The sequence below is a fragment of the Sander vitreus genome, chromosome 20 (assembly GCF_031162955.1).
Source record: "Sander vitreus isolate 19-12246 chromosome 20, sanVit1, whole genome shotgun sequence".
Taxonomy (NCBI): Eukaryota; Metazoa; Chordata; class Actinopteri; order Perciformes; family Percidae; genus Sander; species Sander vitreus.
The window spans coordinates 20,116,014-20,133,525 of NC_135874.1; the positions used below are offsets into that span (position 1 = coordinate 20,116,014).

The following is a 17,512-nucleotide window of genomic DNA, read 5'->3' on the forward strand; positions in this document are numbered from 1 at the left end:
CACGGATAATTTGTTGTTTTGTCGTTAGTGAAACACAATATTGACCTTGTAGTTGAAAAAGGAGCCTCATATAAGAATGACATTTCCTCCTATGGAGTCCGTTCATTCACATTCGGAGATCGCCTATTTTGGACTGGGAAAATGGCGGACAGAGTAAACAACAACTGCTAACGTGAGTTCAAAGAATTTCTAATAAGGGAAGAAGTTCCACTCTCTCGTTACTTCCGGCTTCTGAACTGGTTGCAGTTCCACCAGAGTTCCATATAGGGGGCGCTCACAGGCCAGTGCAGAATGAATGGGACTCTATGGAGCTATACCCCTCAAAATCCACTTTTCTCAGGATATAATTTTTTGTCTAGTAATTTGAATGTTGCATTCGAAAGGGGAGGCTAAGAAAATACACACTGCTGGGTGTTAGATTTTTTTAAAGTGGCTTTTTTGTTCTAAAAAGCCTTTTAAAATGTAAATGACGTCATACACATATACGGCCAGAGATACTGCTTTACTGCAAGCTCTGAGTCGCTTCCTTTGTTCTCTCGAAGCATCGACAACACAGCTGACAGGTTAGCCTCTCCCTGTTAATACACGTGCTAGAAAGAGGTTTGCTAATGTTTTAAAGACCACGCCGAAATATTAACTCTGACATTCTGGTTCTGCTTTGGATGCCGTCAAGCGGGATCTCCGATCGTAATCAGTCCTTCACTGACCAATCAGCATTCATTAGCAGAATGCTAGCGTGTTATGGGCAACAACGACTCAACCTGTAAGAAATCGAAAGGACACAAGTACTCGTTCATTCAACTTTTGACCTATAATCCATGTTGAACTTGCAAAAGCTACAATCAAATCTGAGATTTCTCAACGACAATCAGGCGAAAGAGACAAATTTAGCCATCTAGCTCCGTAGAGTCCCATTCATTTAGCACTGGACCGCGATCACCCCCAGTGGAACTCTGGTGGAACTGCAACCAAATTCGGTACAATGGGGCTGAATAGGGAGTGGAACGGCTTTCCGTAGACGGGCTTTGGTGAGTTGCTCAAAACCTTTCTTTTTAGTAAACTCTGTGTACACAAACAATGTTCTCAATGCTTGCGTTCATGTGTAGCACTTCGAGCAAAGTTTCATGTTGTGTCGAGCCTTCTTAGGGTCTGTTCGGTATTTATGGAATGGACCACCGGAGGAAAATAGGGGCGGGTCATGTCTTTTTATTCTTTGCTGAGGGGAGGGTCATCCAACATTTTTCAGTCCAGAGGGGGGGGTCACCCAATTTTTGTATTCTAGAAACAGCAACATTTCAAAGTGACTTGTCTGGTGCATATGTTTCCATGTAGCTCTTAGTCTCGGCCCTCCTTCGCTACCAGATGGGTCTGACCCATGAGGTTGCTGTGGGGCAGGGGGAGCTGCCCCCTGGTGGCTGAAACGGATAATTGCATTGTTTAAAAAATGAGTGGAATAATTACGTCTGACATGATCAGATATTTTATAAATATCTTAAATAACACAAAACAACTAAATGGTGGTAGGTAATACATCTGATTCTGATCATATACTGCTTTAGTAAAAAAAGTGAATACTAGTTTACTAGAGGAGTAACTTAGTATTTGAAGTAATGCAGGAAGTGTGCATTTAGTTTCCATGCTTATTGTGTTTCCACAACAATGTTAGTGAGTAAATCTCCTGAAATGGCCACCACACCATAACAGAGGAGTGGGATGTGTCAGATGAGAATGCAGAGGTTTAGTCACATATGTTTTGGCTGTTAAAAAACAATGGGAATATGTATATTTGCCAAGTGCAAACCAGTACAGAAGGTATTGATGAGTTGCTGGGGGAGGGTCATGCCTTTTATCCAAATTGTTTTGGAGGGTCATAGAAATGTTTTACTGGCAAGGGGAGGGTCATGTCTTTTTTTGACTAAAGGTCCCAAAACTCCTCCGGTGGCCCCTTAAATAAATAACGAACAGTCCCTTAGTGTTTTAAAAATAGCTATTTTGAGGCAAGCATAAAAGTGCCCCTAGCACTCCCATTCAAAAGGCCATTTGACCGAAAAATGAGAAAACGGTAAATCTTAAAAGTGACGCATCCGTCCTAAATATGCTTTTAAACGAAAGTTTGACTCGGGTACATTCACAAAAAGACCCTAGGTTGCATTTTGGCGAGAGTTACGCTTTAAGCTTCTGACCTTTATTTTTCCTTTTGCTTAGTTCAAGGTTGAATACAATATTTACGTATATATTTTTATATAAAATAAAATACATTAAAAATTTTATTTTATATATATAAGGTAAAATATGACACAAATGAATGAAAATTTAAATTCTATTTCTGAAATTGAAAGAACAGAGAAAAACTAAATTTCAATCCTCTTGCAGAAAACTGCTTCAAATTAATCCCTCATCTTAGAGGAAGAAATGGAGCCCTCCCACACATTTGACCTTTCTGTATTAAAAATATGTTCTGACAAAATAATAAAATGTAAAACGTTTTTTTTTTGTAAAACGTTTATTTTCTTCGTAGTATCCGGTATGAACGTCACACTTCCTGTCTTCTTCTTCCTAACCGTAACATTAGTGCAACAATGGCGTCATGTAGTGAGGTTAGTAGCTTCATTTTAATGTCAAATTACCCAATTTATTTGGTTTTGTGGCAAAAATATTGTCGATTAATATAATTCCTGGGACAGCGATGATTCATTTTGCCGGCGGAGACTGTGTTTCTGGTCCACTCTTGTTGTTTACAATATCGTGTTGTTGTGCTAAGCTAACGTTAACCAGTGTTTGCGATGGCTAATCAACGTCAGCTCGTCCCAGACTATTTCTGCTCAATATTTTAAGCTGTCTTGTGTGAAATAAACTACGCTTTGTCATTAAACATCTCGTTCTATAGTGTATTGTCCATAGCTAATAGTAACGTTAACTGTCGTTATTTTCAGGAGTCAGCTAACGTTACAGCCACTGAAGAGGGACCGAGTGAAGCTCTTTCGTCCCAGAAGAGGGAAGCGAGATTACGGAAATTCCGAGAGTTGCATTTCAAACGGGTAAGTTGTTTACCTTTTCCTGATTAAAGCCCTTTACGTTCTGAAGACAAGATCGTATTTTCGAGTGTTCCTCTAAGCTATTTGGCTATGTGGCGATGGCAAGCTGGACTGACTCACGCCTGTGAAAAACCCTTTTAACAAGAAATTATCGTGTTTAGGCAATAAGACAATATACGCGTGGATGGTTATTTCTGATATATCCCACTTGTATACAGCTGCTTGTAAAACATTTCATCATGTGTTGTTATTTTTCACTGCAGAATGAAGCCCGTAAGATCAATCACCAGGAGGTTGTGGAGGAGGACAAGAGACTGAAACTCCCGACTAACTGGGAGGCGAAGAAAGCCAGACTTGAGTGGGAGCTTGCTGTAGACGAAAAGAAAAAGGTATTTATAAGCATAGTATGCATAAACTCTATGTAATAAAGAACCTTGAACCTATGGTACTGTATTCAGCATGATGACAAGATGTAGGGATGCACCCAAATGAAAATTCTTGGCCGAAGCCGAATATAACGAAAAACTTGACCATAGGCCGGATAACCTAATGCGGTTTTTCACCTTTTTTCCTTTTTGTTTTGCCAACTTTTTCATCATTGCAAAAATGAAATAGTCAAAATGTGCTTTTTACCGTTTGTCTTGCTTTTCAAAGGAAAAATCAGTTACAAAATTACAATTTAAAAAATATTTATTCTTTTTTTAAATATTCCAGCAGACATTATACCAAGAAAGCAAAATATTACTTAAAATAAATAAATTAGTAAAATATTTTTAATTTATTTGTCCATCTTTGAGCCCCCCCTTGAGTAGCCTATTAGACCCATAGAAAGAATGTAATGTAGCCTACTTTGTACGCCTACAACAATAAGTGGATTGAAAAGCGTGCAAGTGAATGGACCCACAACAAATGAATAATCGTCCTAGACAAAACACTACTTCTTCAGGAAAAGTGGCAGGTTCTTCTTTATGAAAAGTAGCTTCTCTGCTTTCTCACATGAAAGTCAACTCCTCCTTATGAGAGTAACGTAACTTAGAGCAAGAATGTCGGGTGCGTTGAGTGAGTGACGTCAGTGGGGGTGTGGAGCGGCCGGGGAGTGAGAGTAACTTAGCGTACAGGTGCGACTGTGTGAGGGAAAAGCGAGAGGAAAAAGAGATAGCAAAGACAATGTAAAGTGAAGTAACAGTGAACAATAAAACAACAAGCTTCTCAAGCCAGGGGGGGGCTTCATCTGTTAATACTGCTGCTTCCTGACCCCGAAACAGGAAAGGTGTAACACTCTTCTCATCGATGACATGAGATGCATGGAGCAGACAATTACCTAGGATCGGAGTCGTTAAATATTGGCGTTTTTTTTTTTTTTTTTACCGTGACAGTGCTTCCACCCTGCCGACATGTTTGCTGCATTAATAAAGCGTGCGCACTTTTCACTCTACGCTGGTTGCTATTTGATCGCGTCATCAAAGACCTAATTGTTCAGTCAAATTAATTCAGCCTTTTCACTTTTTGGTTGCCGAACATTCAGTGCATCCCTCACAAGATGGCACTGACCAGATTGTCAAAATGTACGGTGACTTGAAGCCGACAGTCTCTCTCTCTCTCTCTCTCTCTCTCTCCCCCCCGCCCCTTCTTCCTGTCTTCAGCTGTCCTGTCAAATAAAGGCCAAACATGCCCCAAAAAATATGATTTAGTAAAACTCCACTGACTAAGACAAAGGGCTGTGGTAGCACATTAATCACTGTGCAAAATATGTAGTTCACTCTGTCTTTAATTAAATACATGGCTGGAGGACCACTACTTGTTTGACTCCTGCTATAAGCCTGATTTCCTTATGCGCAGCTCTCAGGTGCCTGTATCGCCGTTTGCATGCATATACTCAGAGCCTAGATTGTGTACGACAAAATTAATTTCCCCAAGGGAGCAAATAAAAGTGTATTGCCACAAACTCAACAGTTTACATTATGAAATATCAAATCAAAGAGTCATATATGGAAGGGATAATGTAGAGCGAGACGGTCATTATTGCTATTAAAAACCAGACAGAGTGATACAGGACTTAAAATGATTTCATTCTTTTAAAATGGTTTAATTTTATTTAAAAATAGTCCGCCAGAGTCTTCGGATCAGAACTCTATGGCAATGAAGAATGCTGTGATTGGCCTGGCCATGTAATAACCAGATATTAATGTTTGTTTTTCAGGAATGTGCTGCCAAAGGGGAGGACTATGACAGAGTGAAACTGCTTGAAATCACTGCTGACGATGCAGAGCGGTGGGAGAGGAAAAAAAAGAAGAAGAACCCAGACACAGGATTTGCAGGTTGGTGGCAGGGTCTCCCGTGAAGACAGACATAGACTGTTTGCACTTGTTTTATAGTGTATATGAGACATGACGTGAAGTCATTAGTAAATAACTCAGAATTCATGTCAGTTAGTCGGCCTGGTCAGCTTTTGTAATTTTATTAATTTATCTTCAAAATATAAAATGGCAGGTGAATGACAGATGATCTATCTAAGGTCTAAGGCTGCGTTCAGACCGACTTGGCCCATTTGGGGAAAACGCAGCCCTCTCATTCATTAGAATGGAGCCAGTCTGTTGATGTGGCAGGAGTGCCAACGCACGGGGCTCTGGTAAAACAACGAAGGGTCGTCAATCATAAAAAGTGGAACCTTGCTCAACTTTTGTTGAACGTCATCCAGCAAACATTCCTGGTGGTTTAAAGAAATAGTTGGTGATAACGTTGTAAAATCCTTTCTGTGAGTATTGCACCTCGTTGTGCAGTGTTTTGGCATCTGAAGAGCCATTAAGCGCTCAAATCTGTTATAAAGACTGGACTTCCTTGATTGTATTTAACGTCTCACTGGTACCTTATGCACACATGCTTGGGGTATAATGACACAGCCTCCGGCAACTCTTCTTTTTTTTTATTTTTGCTTTTCAACCGACCTTGTGTCGGTAGGTAGGGCTGGGTATCGTTCAAACATTTTTGATACCGGTACCGAGACCAATACCGTGACTTCGATACCGGTTCCTGAACGACACTGTTTTCGAAACCAATTTTATAAAATCCATTTTAACAAAAAGAAATTACAACATTACGGCACAGATCTTAGCTCCTACTCGTGACATTAGACAGCCAATCAGCAGCATTATTAGATCTTGGTAGAAACATGCTGCATGCTTATTGGCTCACTGTTGCTGATTTAGATTTACTCTTTTAGCTATTGAAATTTGGTATTGAATTACAAGGCATTTTTTGATACTAAGGAGGCAATTCGGTCGCTGCCTATAAAGTATTGAATTCTGTACCTAGCCCCATCGGTAGGAGGAACCCAAAGGATGCTATCTTTTGATTACTCAACACCAACCTCATATTCACTTGAACAACTTATTAATTAGGTGTGTGAATTAATGAAGCCCAAAGTACAGACTAAAGACTGCAGTCTTGATTGGCTTTATTTTTTTTAAAGAAATCTGAACTAACACATTTCTTCAATCAACGGGGAATTTCTGTTGCTTTCACACTTAATATGATCAAGGCTGGCAGTCATTGTTTAACACACTGAAGTGATTGTCACTTACTGATTGTTTTGACTCTAATTTTATAGTCTCGTCAGAAAGTAACATGGAAGCAAATTGGGATTGGATTGAACTGCTTTATTTTAGGCATGACACCACAGAACCTCAGTCTACTCATTTAGTGAATAGTCATTTAATGCAGTTTACTCATGAGGAAACAAGTGGTAAACTGTGATTCTGGTCTACTATTCTGTCCTGCTGTGACATGGCATGTGACTTGTTTATTTTTTCTTTCTAGTTTTTCCACTTCTATACCACACACTGTAATGTTGCTACCTAAATCCTATACAGCAGCAGTGTAAAGAGCAGTACTGGTTGCATGTAAGAACCCCTTGGGATGTTAATCATCTCAAACTGCTCCCAATTTAATCTACTGGCGAAAAAAAACGTGCTGTGTCTCCTAAATATGGCTTCCATCTGTTGCATCCAAACCTCCTGTGAATTAAAACCTCTGGGGAGAAAATTGTCACCAGAGGGGCTTCAAGAGACGAAGGGAGGAGGAGAGTTGCCCCTTTACCCTCCCTAACCAGCCGCCGGTTGTGTTGCTGATCCTCGTGTCTGCTTGCTGTTTGTTCCGGTAATTCTAAGTCAGTCGGTTTTTATTTCTCTCCGTCTCACACGACTGCAGGTTATGCCGAGGCCCAATTCCGACAGTACCAAAGGCTCACTAAGCAAATCAGACCAGACTTGGAAAGCTATGAGAAGCAGAGAGAGGAATGGTGAGTTAAGCCTCTGTCCCATCTGCTTTTGCTGTGACAATATTGTATTTGTGCCTTTTAATACATTGTCCAGACAGTTCAACATGTGAAGAAATGTGGCATTACTAGATTTTTGTGTATTCCCACTAACGGGTCCATAAAAACGATGATGACATAAGAACCCTTTCTGATATTAAGTCCGTAACTGTGAAATTTCTAGTCAAGAAAAATAAATTTTAACAATGTTCTTGGCCTAATCATCTTAGAATTCCCCCATCACATGGTACACAAAGCATTTTTCATGTAAAGTTATGTACCCCTTCATTTGCCCTGGGGTTAGTATTGACACACTTCTGACGTTCTTTTAGGATGCAATGCATGTACACGAAGATGGAATAGTTCAGTGCCTGCAGGTTTTTCACCCTTAAGGACTGACGTTCATGCTGAACCGTGAAGAATACACATAACACATTTTTCTCTGAAAGCCACATTATCTTCTCTAATTGGGATGGCCATATCACAATGATGGAATAGAAAAGTCAGTTTTAAGTCTGTTAGAATTGTGATAATCTGTGGTTATGCATTTCTAATTCCTTTGCTGGTGCTCCACAGTGGTGTTGACTTCCACCCCACTTCTAATAGCCTGATCCACGGCACCCATGTGCCATCAAAGGAGGGCATTGACCGCATGGTGGAAGATGTTGAGAAACAGTAAGTCACACTCAAAAACAGACCATAGTCCCTTTCATTTCATTCTTACTCTCAGCCTGCCCATTAAGTATCAGCTTGACTTACTGGGCAAACGACTAAGATAAACCTTGGTACTAACGGCCCGTTCTTTGGTTTTTGCTCTCTGTGGCTGCTGCCCGTGACAAGTAACAAGCTTACATGGCATACACCACTTCCCACGCAAAAGTTGGGGGAATCTATAAAAACAAACCTGACGGGGAGAACGTACGGAAACACTAACAAATCTCAAATCAAATTCCGCTCAATATTTTCATCAGGGCTTTCTCTCCATCACATTCCCCAGCCCTGGAGTACCATGTTAGGATGATTCCTTTTTACCTCAACCACCCCTAACTAAGCTGATTTAATCAACATCGCTTGATGAATTGAGTTTTCATGTGGTTTTTGTGTGTAAAATCGCTGCAGTGAACATGACTGTGCTGCATTTTCTTTAGTTTGTGACCCCACTGCCGTGGCCACCAAACAATATGTGAATTCTACCCTCCACCTCACCCACAAGCATTTCCATTTCTTTGTCCCAAAAAATCCTTTTTTGGGTCTTTCTCTCGGTTGTTGCCATGACTCACCGTAAAGAAGAGTTGATCAGTAGGCTCATTTCTATGCATCAACATTCATTGCCTGCAGGTGTACGTGCACACAGTTTTATAAATTGGATTATTTTTTTGCCGCACACCATTTGCAGCTTTTGTGCGTACATATACACAGTATGGATCCTACGTACTGTTTTATAAATGAGGCCCCTGGTCAGACCATAGCAGACTATGTACATGACCTTATGTCAAACAAATGGTCCATACCATACTTGGTGTTTTGGTAAGCTGGCTTGCCAAATCTTTATGAAAGCCACTGTAAAGCCAGAACACAGGGTTAAAACCATTATCTTCGGTGTCCCTCACATGTAACTGACTGCAGCTTCAAACAGTTTTGGTTCTTAAAGTTTTTGTCTTTGCTACAGAAGTCCCTTTCACCTTTTGAAAAACAAAAGTCCAGGGTGCTCAGGAAGTTCAGTCCAATGTTTGAAGGTGCTCTTTGGGGTCGGGAATTCAATTAAGTGTAGAAAAAAAAAGGAAAATCCAAGGCACTCTTCTTCAAAATTATTAAAAAGCCTTTATTTTACTGGCCATTTCGTAATAGAAAATGTAAAAGACATGGGGAGAAGCAACCCACGCGTAGCGGCACAGAGCCTTCTTCAGGGTCCCTTTCACCTTTGATTACCCTGGTCGTACCCTGAGCTGTTCTATATTTGAGACAGCCTGTGGCTTGTGTTAGAGATGCGACTGTGGGGCATTAGACAAGGATTCAGTTGCCAGGGTATGACGCACAACAATGCTTTGAAGACACAGTAAATCAAGACTGGGAGCTCACAAATTGACAGTATTTTCCTCGAGTATGCATGTGTGTGTTTGGTTTTCCATCACCACTCCTTGCCAAATTTAAATGCACACCCCCAAATAATTGCCTGTACCCAATTATTGTTATTGGATATGCCATGGATAGTGGCCATACTGGTTTATGAAATCCTCCCTTAAGCTGCTTTTATTTGCGATTGTCAGGATAGAGAAGCGGGCCAAGTACAGCCGACGCAGGGCCTACAATGACGACGCAGACATCGACTACATTAACGAGAGGAATGCCAAGTTCAACAAGAAGGCGGAGCGTTTCTACGGCAAATACACAGCCGAGATCAAACAAAACTTGGAGAGAGGCACAGCTGTCTAGTGGGTCCAGTCAGTCACCTCAGTGGACATGCTCACTACTTCGTCATTTCTGTGATGGATATTCTTACCTAGAATACATATATTGAAATGCTAAAATGTACTCTGTATTGTAAGGCAGTTTGACATTTTTATACCATGCTAAGGTTATTTTGAGCCGAAAGATAATGAGTTATCTGTTAGCTGTGTGGTGTACCTTTTGTACATTATTAGAAGTTAAAACAACTGTTATCATTATTATCCTTTTTATTATTTTTTAAATAAACCACTTCCAGTTATCTTGCACACTTGTTTGTTTTGCTGTGGGTTTACTTGCATGTGGTCTCATGATAGAGATGTTTTTAAGCGTGAGAATAAACTAGTATCAAACCAAAAGAATGTTTTGGTGGAGGTGCACAAAAAGGACCAACAACTGAGCAATTCAATTTATTCATTATCAACTACATCTCAGTCTAACTTACTTGCCCCAAGCTGTGACATAAGCAGGGAAAGCCTTGTGACTGGAGAAAAGATAAGACAACAGGTTCCCATGCAAGCCTCCCATTCATCCAACTACTGTCTGTGAAAATAGGCGCATTGCACCCTCTACAGGGTAGACAGTCATTGGTGTGTGTAGACATACCAGCATTGAATTGAATCAAACCATTAGATATTCTGTTATATCTAATCTTGAATCAATCAACCTCACAATTAGAGCTGCATTAGTTGTCAACTCTTAAATTAATCGCCAACTGTTTTGATAATCGATTAGTCGGTTTGAGTAATTTTTTTAAGACCTAAGTAAAAATTCTTTGATTCCAGCTTCTTAAATGTGAATATTTTCTAGTTTTCTTCAATCCTCTGTGACAGTAAAGTGAATATCTTTGAGTTGTGGACAAAACAAGACATTTGAGGACGTCATCTTGGGCTTTTGGGAAACACTGATCCACATTTTTCACCATTTTATAGACCAAATAACTAATGGAGAAAATAATCAACAGATTAATCGACTATGAAAGTAATCGTTAGTTGCAGCCCTACTCACAATAAATGTATGGTATGCATTCGAAGGATAGTGTGCGAAGAGGCCATGACACAAATTGTTTGTTTTACCGATGAAGGGTAAGGGAGGGCTTTGATATCTGACTCTGCTCTAGAGCTTTGAGGGTGTGGATTAAACGTTCAGGTTTATGATTGTGATATTTTTGTAGTCTTATCCGATTAGCCTGAGGACATTGGCTGGGAATCGTAGAAGGAATAACGCTGCATAAATTCACTGTTGTGTGTCTCAGATAATCTGACGCCTTTAATTATTCCAAGACCAACTGCCAGTTAAAACTGTTTCCTGCAAAGCAAAATGGTTATGTTTTAAGCCTAGTAAACATAGGAAAATGACTGTATAAATAAGTGATTTTTTTTTCCATAGACACAAAAGCCTGCAAGCACCAAATCTTTTTTTCCAAACCTATTATGTGATGACTCCATAACAAAACAAACCTTGTCGCTCTTCTCTGCTTTGTCCGCTTCAAACTAGAGACTACTATGCTGTGTGTGCATATCAATGATTTTGATGCATATTAAGTTCTCAGTACCTACTCCCTGCGTTATGTATTTAAGTAATTCAATAAGTAATTAATCAGAATTACAGGTCAGTTTACAGCATGAGACACGCAGTCTGGCACTCAGACATAATCGGCAGATTGTGACATGTATGTTATTATCAGCCTAGAAATCTTGGGAGCATTAAAGTGTATCAAACTCACTTTATAGTTATCTTACCCAATAGATAAGTTACCTTCTGGCAATAATACACTAGTATATTTTAACATGTGCCAAGAACCAGTCACTTAGCAGCCACAACAGCAGGATATATATCAAGTTACTCAAGAAAGAACATGTTCAAATCATGTGTAAGCAGATGGATGATCACCAAACGTCAATCACCATCAGAGTCCCACAGGCAAAAAATTATTCTGTGACTGCCTGTGATCGATAGGTAGTACTAATGATACATTACAGGGGTTATTCACAGCAGAGGTTGTAGGAAAAGCACATTCACATTGAGGGCTCTGTTCTGTTCAAGTGCCTCAGTAAGCACAATTATGCACTATACCAGGAGGACACTAAAGCTAAATGGAATTCAGCCATCAAATATTAAACACCTGTGGTTTTCCAACTGACATTTCAAAATGTCTTCCGTTAAAAAGGCGTAAGTACAATTTGATTCAGAGAGCAAAATGAACTACAGATAACGGGTAACTTTTTTTGCCCTACTGTGGAATTGTTCGAGGTATCATGGGTTTTTGAAAAGACTTGTCACATAGCATTATATACATACTTTGGTATTATTTGTGTACCTTTAGAGCCACTGCATCATCTAGGCTGATATTCAGACTGAATTGCCATTTTGTATCACTTCATTTTTCATTTAAATCAAACAAATCAGAGTTGTTGGCAATTCAGAGGTCTGGAACCAGGCTACCACATCATCAGTCTGAAACATTACCCGTTCCTAATAAAGTGACACACAGACAAATTCTGAAATGTATAATACTGACAGTGTGGTCATCATAAAAAAAATGCAGCCAACTTAAATCCACACAAACACTCGGGCTGGACTGTAGGATAAAACCCTTTAGAAAAATGTCCAAATACACCATTACTTTACTCTAGTATGTAATTCCTAAGTAAGGAATAGGGGTGCACGATTAAATATTGATTTTCAAGCTCAAGATTCGATTCAAAAACTATTCTCAATAAAAATAACGATTCACAGTATATAAATATAGTTACTTTTCCCATGTGATTACAGTACACATACAATTTTTTGTATTAAAAAGTATGAATCGGTAGAGCTTGAATCGCGATACGCATGTCAATTTTTTTGCACACCCCTAGTAAGGAATACTATTGGTCAAGTTAAAACCTCATTTCTCTGCATGCCTGAGTTTAGTCAGTGTTCTCTACCAATTCTGATTTTATCAAGGCTTAAGATTGACTCACTGGGTGCAGTTCATTGATCTATGAGACTAGTTACAAAAGCAGTCAGAAACAATCTATCAAATAAATCTTTATTCAATCATAACCCGCACACTATACAACAAAAGGAAAAATAATCCCACCTGAATGAAATCTCCACTTCTTCCCACTTAACTTTTAACATCTGAAAGAAAACCTTGACCATGAAATGGTAAAATATATGTACAAAATATTTACAATGTCCATGTACTCTCTGCCACTCTAGTGTGATGTGGCAGGTCTGTGTTTGCGTGCTTTGGAGGTTTTGCCTGATTGGACTGGAACCCAGTGACCATAGGGCTTCCTGCTTTCATAGATGTCCATTCTGGAAGTTACCTTAGCACAAGATGAAGCTGCCACTGTTTGTTTGACCACAGAATTCTAACGGGACAAGATTAGGAGAGAAAGAGACATTAGAATACATAATTATATACCCAGGAAAAAATTAAAGCAGTTTGGTTTGGCTATTAACCGTTGGAAGATTCAAGCAATTCAAGTCACTTACATGAAGGCTGAAAGAGATTTTCCTTTTTGGGGACATTGTTGGGCTGGACACATCAGACTCCCCCTCATTGCTCTGTTAAAAAGAGACAAGAAAAACAGACCTAGTTAGACACGTGTGTAAAACTGATGGTAGGGTGAGCTTTGACAGTTTATGTTCGTATAGATGAATTATAGTTCCCATTGTTAATATTGTAAAAATAAAATAAAAAATAAATAAAACAACTTCTATTTCATTGTTAATTATTTAAGTGTTAGCTTCAACACTTAACACCCCCGTCCCACTGCCATCAAAAGCCTGGCTCGACCATTTAATGAATCCTACAAGGACAGACCTTGAAACAGAATAAAATGCAAACAAAAATAGGAGTAAAGGTTTGTCTTTTCTGTCTACAGTGGCAGAATGATGGTGACGTAGGTTTCCCAGCCCTCAGCACGCGGCTGGTGAACCAACTTATCTTTGGCATATGGAGAGGAGTTCTTCGTCTGTTTTTAGCTCTCGACAGGGATAGTCACTATAATGCAGTCCACACGCCTGTGCTCCATCAGCGAGTGGAGGATTCTGCTAAATAACAATGACCCATTTCAACTGCAAGCATAAATACATTCGAAATGTCAAAATTCTACTGCCTATCTATATGAAGTGGAGTCAGTGTAATACAATAGCTGAATTGCATCATCTACGTATCTATGTGTATAATTAGCATGTTTATGGACTTGTGCATCATCTGATTGTGAGGCAATCTACATATGTGTTTGTTTAATTGCAAGCCTCTAGTTGATAAACTTACACATTGTGAACATTACAAGAGTTATCAGATAACCTTTCACGCAAACACATATTGTCGTCACCCAAGTCACATGACAGCCCTTTAATCCCAGGTGCCGATGAGTGAAGGAGACCACTGTCATGTTATCTATGAAGACAGGAATAAATACAGAGAGCATGTGTATTCCCTCAGGGGTCCAAAGGTTAACACAAGACACAGGAAAATCAATCAATAGATCTGTAGACATCACATTGTGCTTCATGCACTGTATAATTGTTGCAACTTTACTTTTATGAAAAACCATTTGTCCTGTACAGCCAAAGACCTACGAGTCCCTTACCCAAGTAGTAAAAATGCATTAATGGTCAGTGCACTGTTAGGCACAAGTTGGTTGAAAAACTGAAAAATAACTAAAATACTCAACACCGCTTACCTTGTATTGACATGTAGTTCAAGATGGGAAAAACGTGTCTATGCCTTTAAAAAGAATCTGTGGCAAGTGGTTCTTTAGTGTGTGATAGGTTCAATGTGTAGCTGACAGTCACTCTCAGACACCCACCTGTGACAGAGTCTTTTCAGGGTCTTGTCTCACCCATGTATCTGACGACACCCATTTGAACTCCACCGACTGCTCTGACAGGATTGGTTTCACACAATCAGGAAGTTCCAGCTTCTCCACTTCTAGGATCCTCTCGGGAAGTTCCAGCTTCTCCACTCCTAGAATCGTCGTAGCATTGGCCTTTGCAGTTTTGAGGAGTTCTTTATCTGGGCAACACAAGTTTTGAGAGAAGATTTAAGGACTTGTGCAATTAAAAAAAATGGTCAAAGTGTGCCTCTTTGGGCAATGAATACAAATAGAGTAGGGACTGTTCCCTAATTTTGATCAAATCATCTTACCATCCAAATTTAAGTTGACAGAATGCTCTGAAGATCCGGACCTTGAGCCGCTTTTGTGGGTTCTGGGTGGGGATTGGGAAAACCGACTCACAGACCTCCTGTACCTGCGGCTGGAAGGCCTGGAGCGGGGCTGGCGCTCACGGCCATTTCTGCGATGATTGTCACAGCGACAACGGGAGGAAGGTCTGTGGCAACGAGGGTGAGAGCGGGACCTGGTGTGAGAGGAGGACCTGCTGCTGGATGAAGACGATGATGAAGACCTGTAACGTCGCCCGTGTGTGCCACGTCCCCTGTGGCGACCAGAGACGACAGAGCGTCTGCCGCCACCGCTGCTTCTGGCTGGTGAGCGGGAGCGAGATGAGGCAGGGCTGTTCTGGTCAAAGATTACATTGATGCCATCTCTCTGACGAACGTCGGCCATTTCAGAGTGCGAGTCTTCTCCCTTGGCCATTGTTTTGTTTGTTTTTTGTCACAAGCTGAAATGGCAAATATAGAAAAATCTGCATAAGTAAAATAAAAACTAGTTTTGACAGTATTCTGTAAACCTTGAATGGGCTGGCCCCTTGTAACGTTAGTCAATGTAGCAATAATGTGCGTCATTAGACCTTTTAGTGCCTTGATAACATCACCCACAGTCTAAACACATGACTATTGTTGCATAACAGTTTCCTCAGTGTTGCCCCTAGCGAGCAAAGCAACGTACTGCAGCTAAAAGAACTGCAGCGGCCCGACTGGAAAATACTGGAAATTTCCGGAATGACGCAAGCTAAAGATAGCCGGACTAGCTTGCTACCATCTGTTATCACTCCAAAAACGCAATATCCAAATAATTCGCACATAAACATTAAATTACATAGACAATACATTTATATTCAGTCGATTAACGTTAAATGCAACCGTTTACACATTACTCCAGTTTGGCAAAACAAAGTTAACGTTACGTTAGCTAACGTGAAATGTAGCTAAGCTGAAGCTACCTTTGTATCGTACCGACTTACCGTCGACTGTAACGTTAACTTGAAACCTTTGGTCCTGATGACTTTAAAATATACAATATATGAGAAAAGTCGCCTTCAAAAACGTAAAGATATCTTTCGAATAAAACTCAAAAATGCTCAATTGTGTTGGTTTGAGGAAACCGTTGTCTCCTCGTCGATGTTGACCCGTGTCTGTCGTCGTCACTCTAATGGAAGCGAACCGGCAGCAGCGAGTAGTAGCTAAGTAGTAGCCTATCCTCTCTGGAGGAAATTCCAGTCACGTGTTCTTATTCTTCTTCTTCTTCTTTGGGCATTACCGCCACCAACTGGTATGGGGTGTGAATCAGACTATCTAGTATTTCGAATATTTACACAAAACATAAAATAACATAATAATAATATATGAAAAAACGTATATCTTCTCATTCATATTAATTTGTCTAAGATACTGAAATAGAATCAGAAAGGAGTTTATTGCCACAGTAAGTTGCCTGTACGTGGAATTTGACTTGGTGATTGGTGCATACATAGGCTACACAAACAAACATATGAAACATTATTAAGGAAAAAACGATAAATACAGAAACAGAAAAAAAATATATACAAAATAGATCAATGCAATCAATGAAGCTCTTTTCTTGAGTTCCTTTCCAGAATATCTATTCGATCACACTCAATTGTACTTTTATCTTTGTGAAGTTTGGGTGACCAGCAGGTTTTCCTATGCCTGGGGCTACTACACAGGAGGTAAGACTGACATAGTGTTAATGTAATGTGGAAAGACTTCATGAAAAAAAGCACATGAACTCAGTTCATCCACTCTTTTTAACCGTCTACATTTACACACAGTTCTAGGCTACACACAGACTACCAATATTATTTATAATCTATGTAATATGTTATATAATAGTACTTGGGTCAAAGGTATATAGGGGCCCTTAAGGAATAAAACACAATCCACCACTACACTGCTAGTAATAAGGTAGGTGATACAATTAAATAAATCCTGTCATTCTTGTGAGAGATTCAACTCACAACAATCCATTTATAATTTCCACAATATAATACTCATAATTGTAGCATTAGATGTGTAAAGGCTGAGGTATATGTGTCACAGAGGTTACAGTACAGTGATTGCCAGAGCATTTAGTTGCTTCTCACCTAGTTTTGTTTAATCATTTACAGAAGATAGCATTGAGCAAAACATAGTAAAAAACTATCGATGAGGTCTAACTTATGGTATGTGTTTAAGTTAAGTAGTTTATGAACAGGACATTTAATGTATTGTCTGCAAAATATTAGGTGTGGATTTCAAAATCAGACCAAAACATTCCCCTGTGAACAAATAGTTCGGTATTTATTTTATTGTATTTATTGATATTTCATATATTTAGTTCTGCTTTGGTGAAAGTCTGTTTTATGTTTAATTCCAGATCCAGCCAAGAGGATGAATGGTGCCTATGGCTACATTGGATACTTTGGTGTCATCTTTCTGTCCATATCTGTAGCCTTGCAATTGCTTGGAGTCTTTTAAGACAATTGTCACCTTGTTTACTCATTTACACAGGCTTATATTTACATTTTCAGATGTGTC

The 17,512-nt window shown here is 39.6% G+C and overlaps 2 protein-coding genes across 2 annotated transcripts; one reads left to right on the forward strand and one right to left on the reverse strand.

Annotated features, from left to right (window-relative positions):
* The first annotated feature begins 2,525 nt into the window (after positions 1-2,525).
* Positions 2,526-10,061, forward strand: syf2 (SYF2 pre-mRNA-splicing factor). Its single transcript, XM_078277099.1, has 7 exons — positions 2,526-2,597; positions 2,934-3,038; positions 3,299-3,424; positions 5,236-5,353; positions 7,242-7,332; positions 7,924-8,022; positions 9,615-10,061. The coding sequence occupies exons 1-7, from the start codon at positions 2,580-2,582 to the stop codon at positions 9,778-9,780; spliced, it is 723 nt and encodes a 240-aa protein (XP_078133225.1). The 5' UTR covers positions 2,526-2,579; the 3' UTR covers positions 9,781-10,061.
* Positions 10,062-12,812: 2,751 nt separating this feature from the next.
* Positions 12,813-16,147, reverse strand: rsrp1 (arginine/serine-rich protein 1). Its single transcript, XM_078277097.1, has 5 exons — positions 15,940-16,147; positions 14,942-15,417; positions 14,604-14,809; positions 13,279-13,350; positions 12,813-13,154 (listed from the first exon to the last, which is right to left on the reverse strand). Exons 2-5 carry the CDS (start codon positions 15,390-15,392, stop codon positions 12,996-12,998), a joined length of 888 nt encoding a protein of 295 aa, XP_078133223.1. The 5' UTR covers positions 15,393-15,417; positions 15,940-16,147; the 3' UTR covers positions 12,813-12,995.
* Between the last annotated feature and the right edge of the window lie 1,365 nt (positions 16,148-17,512).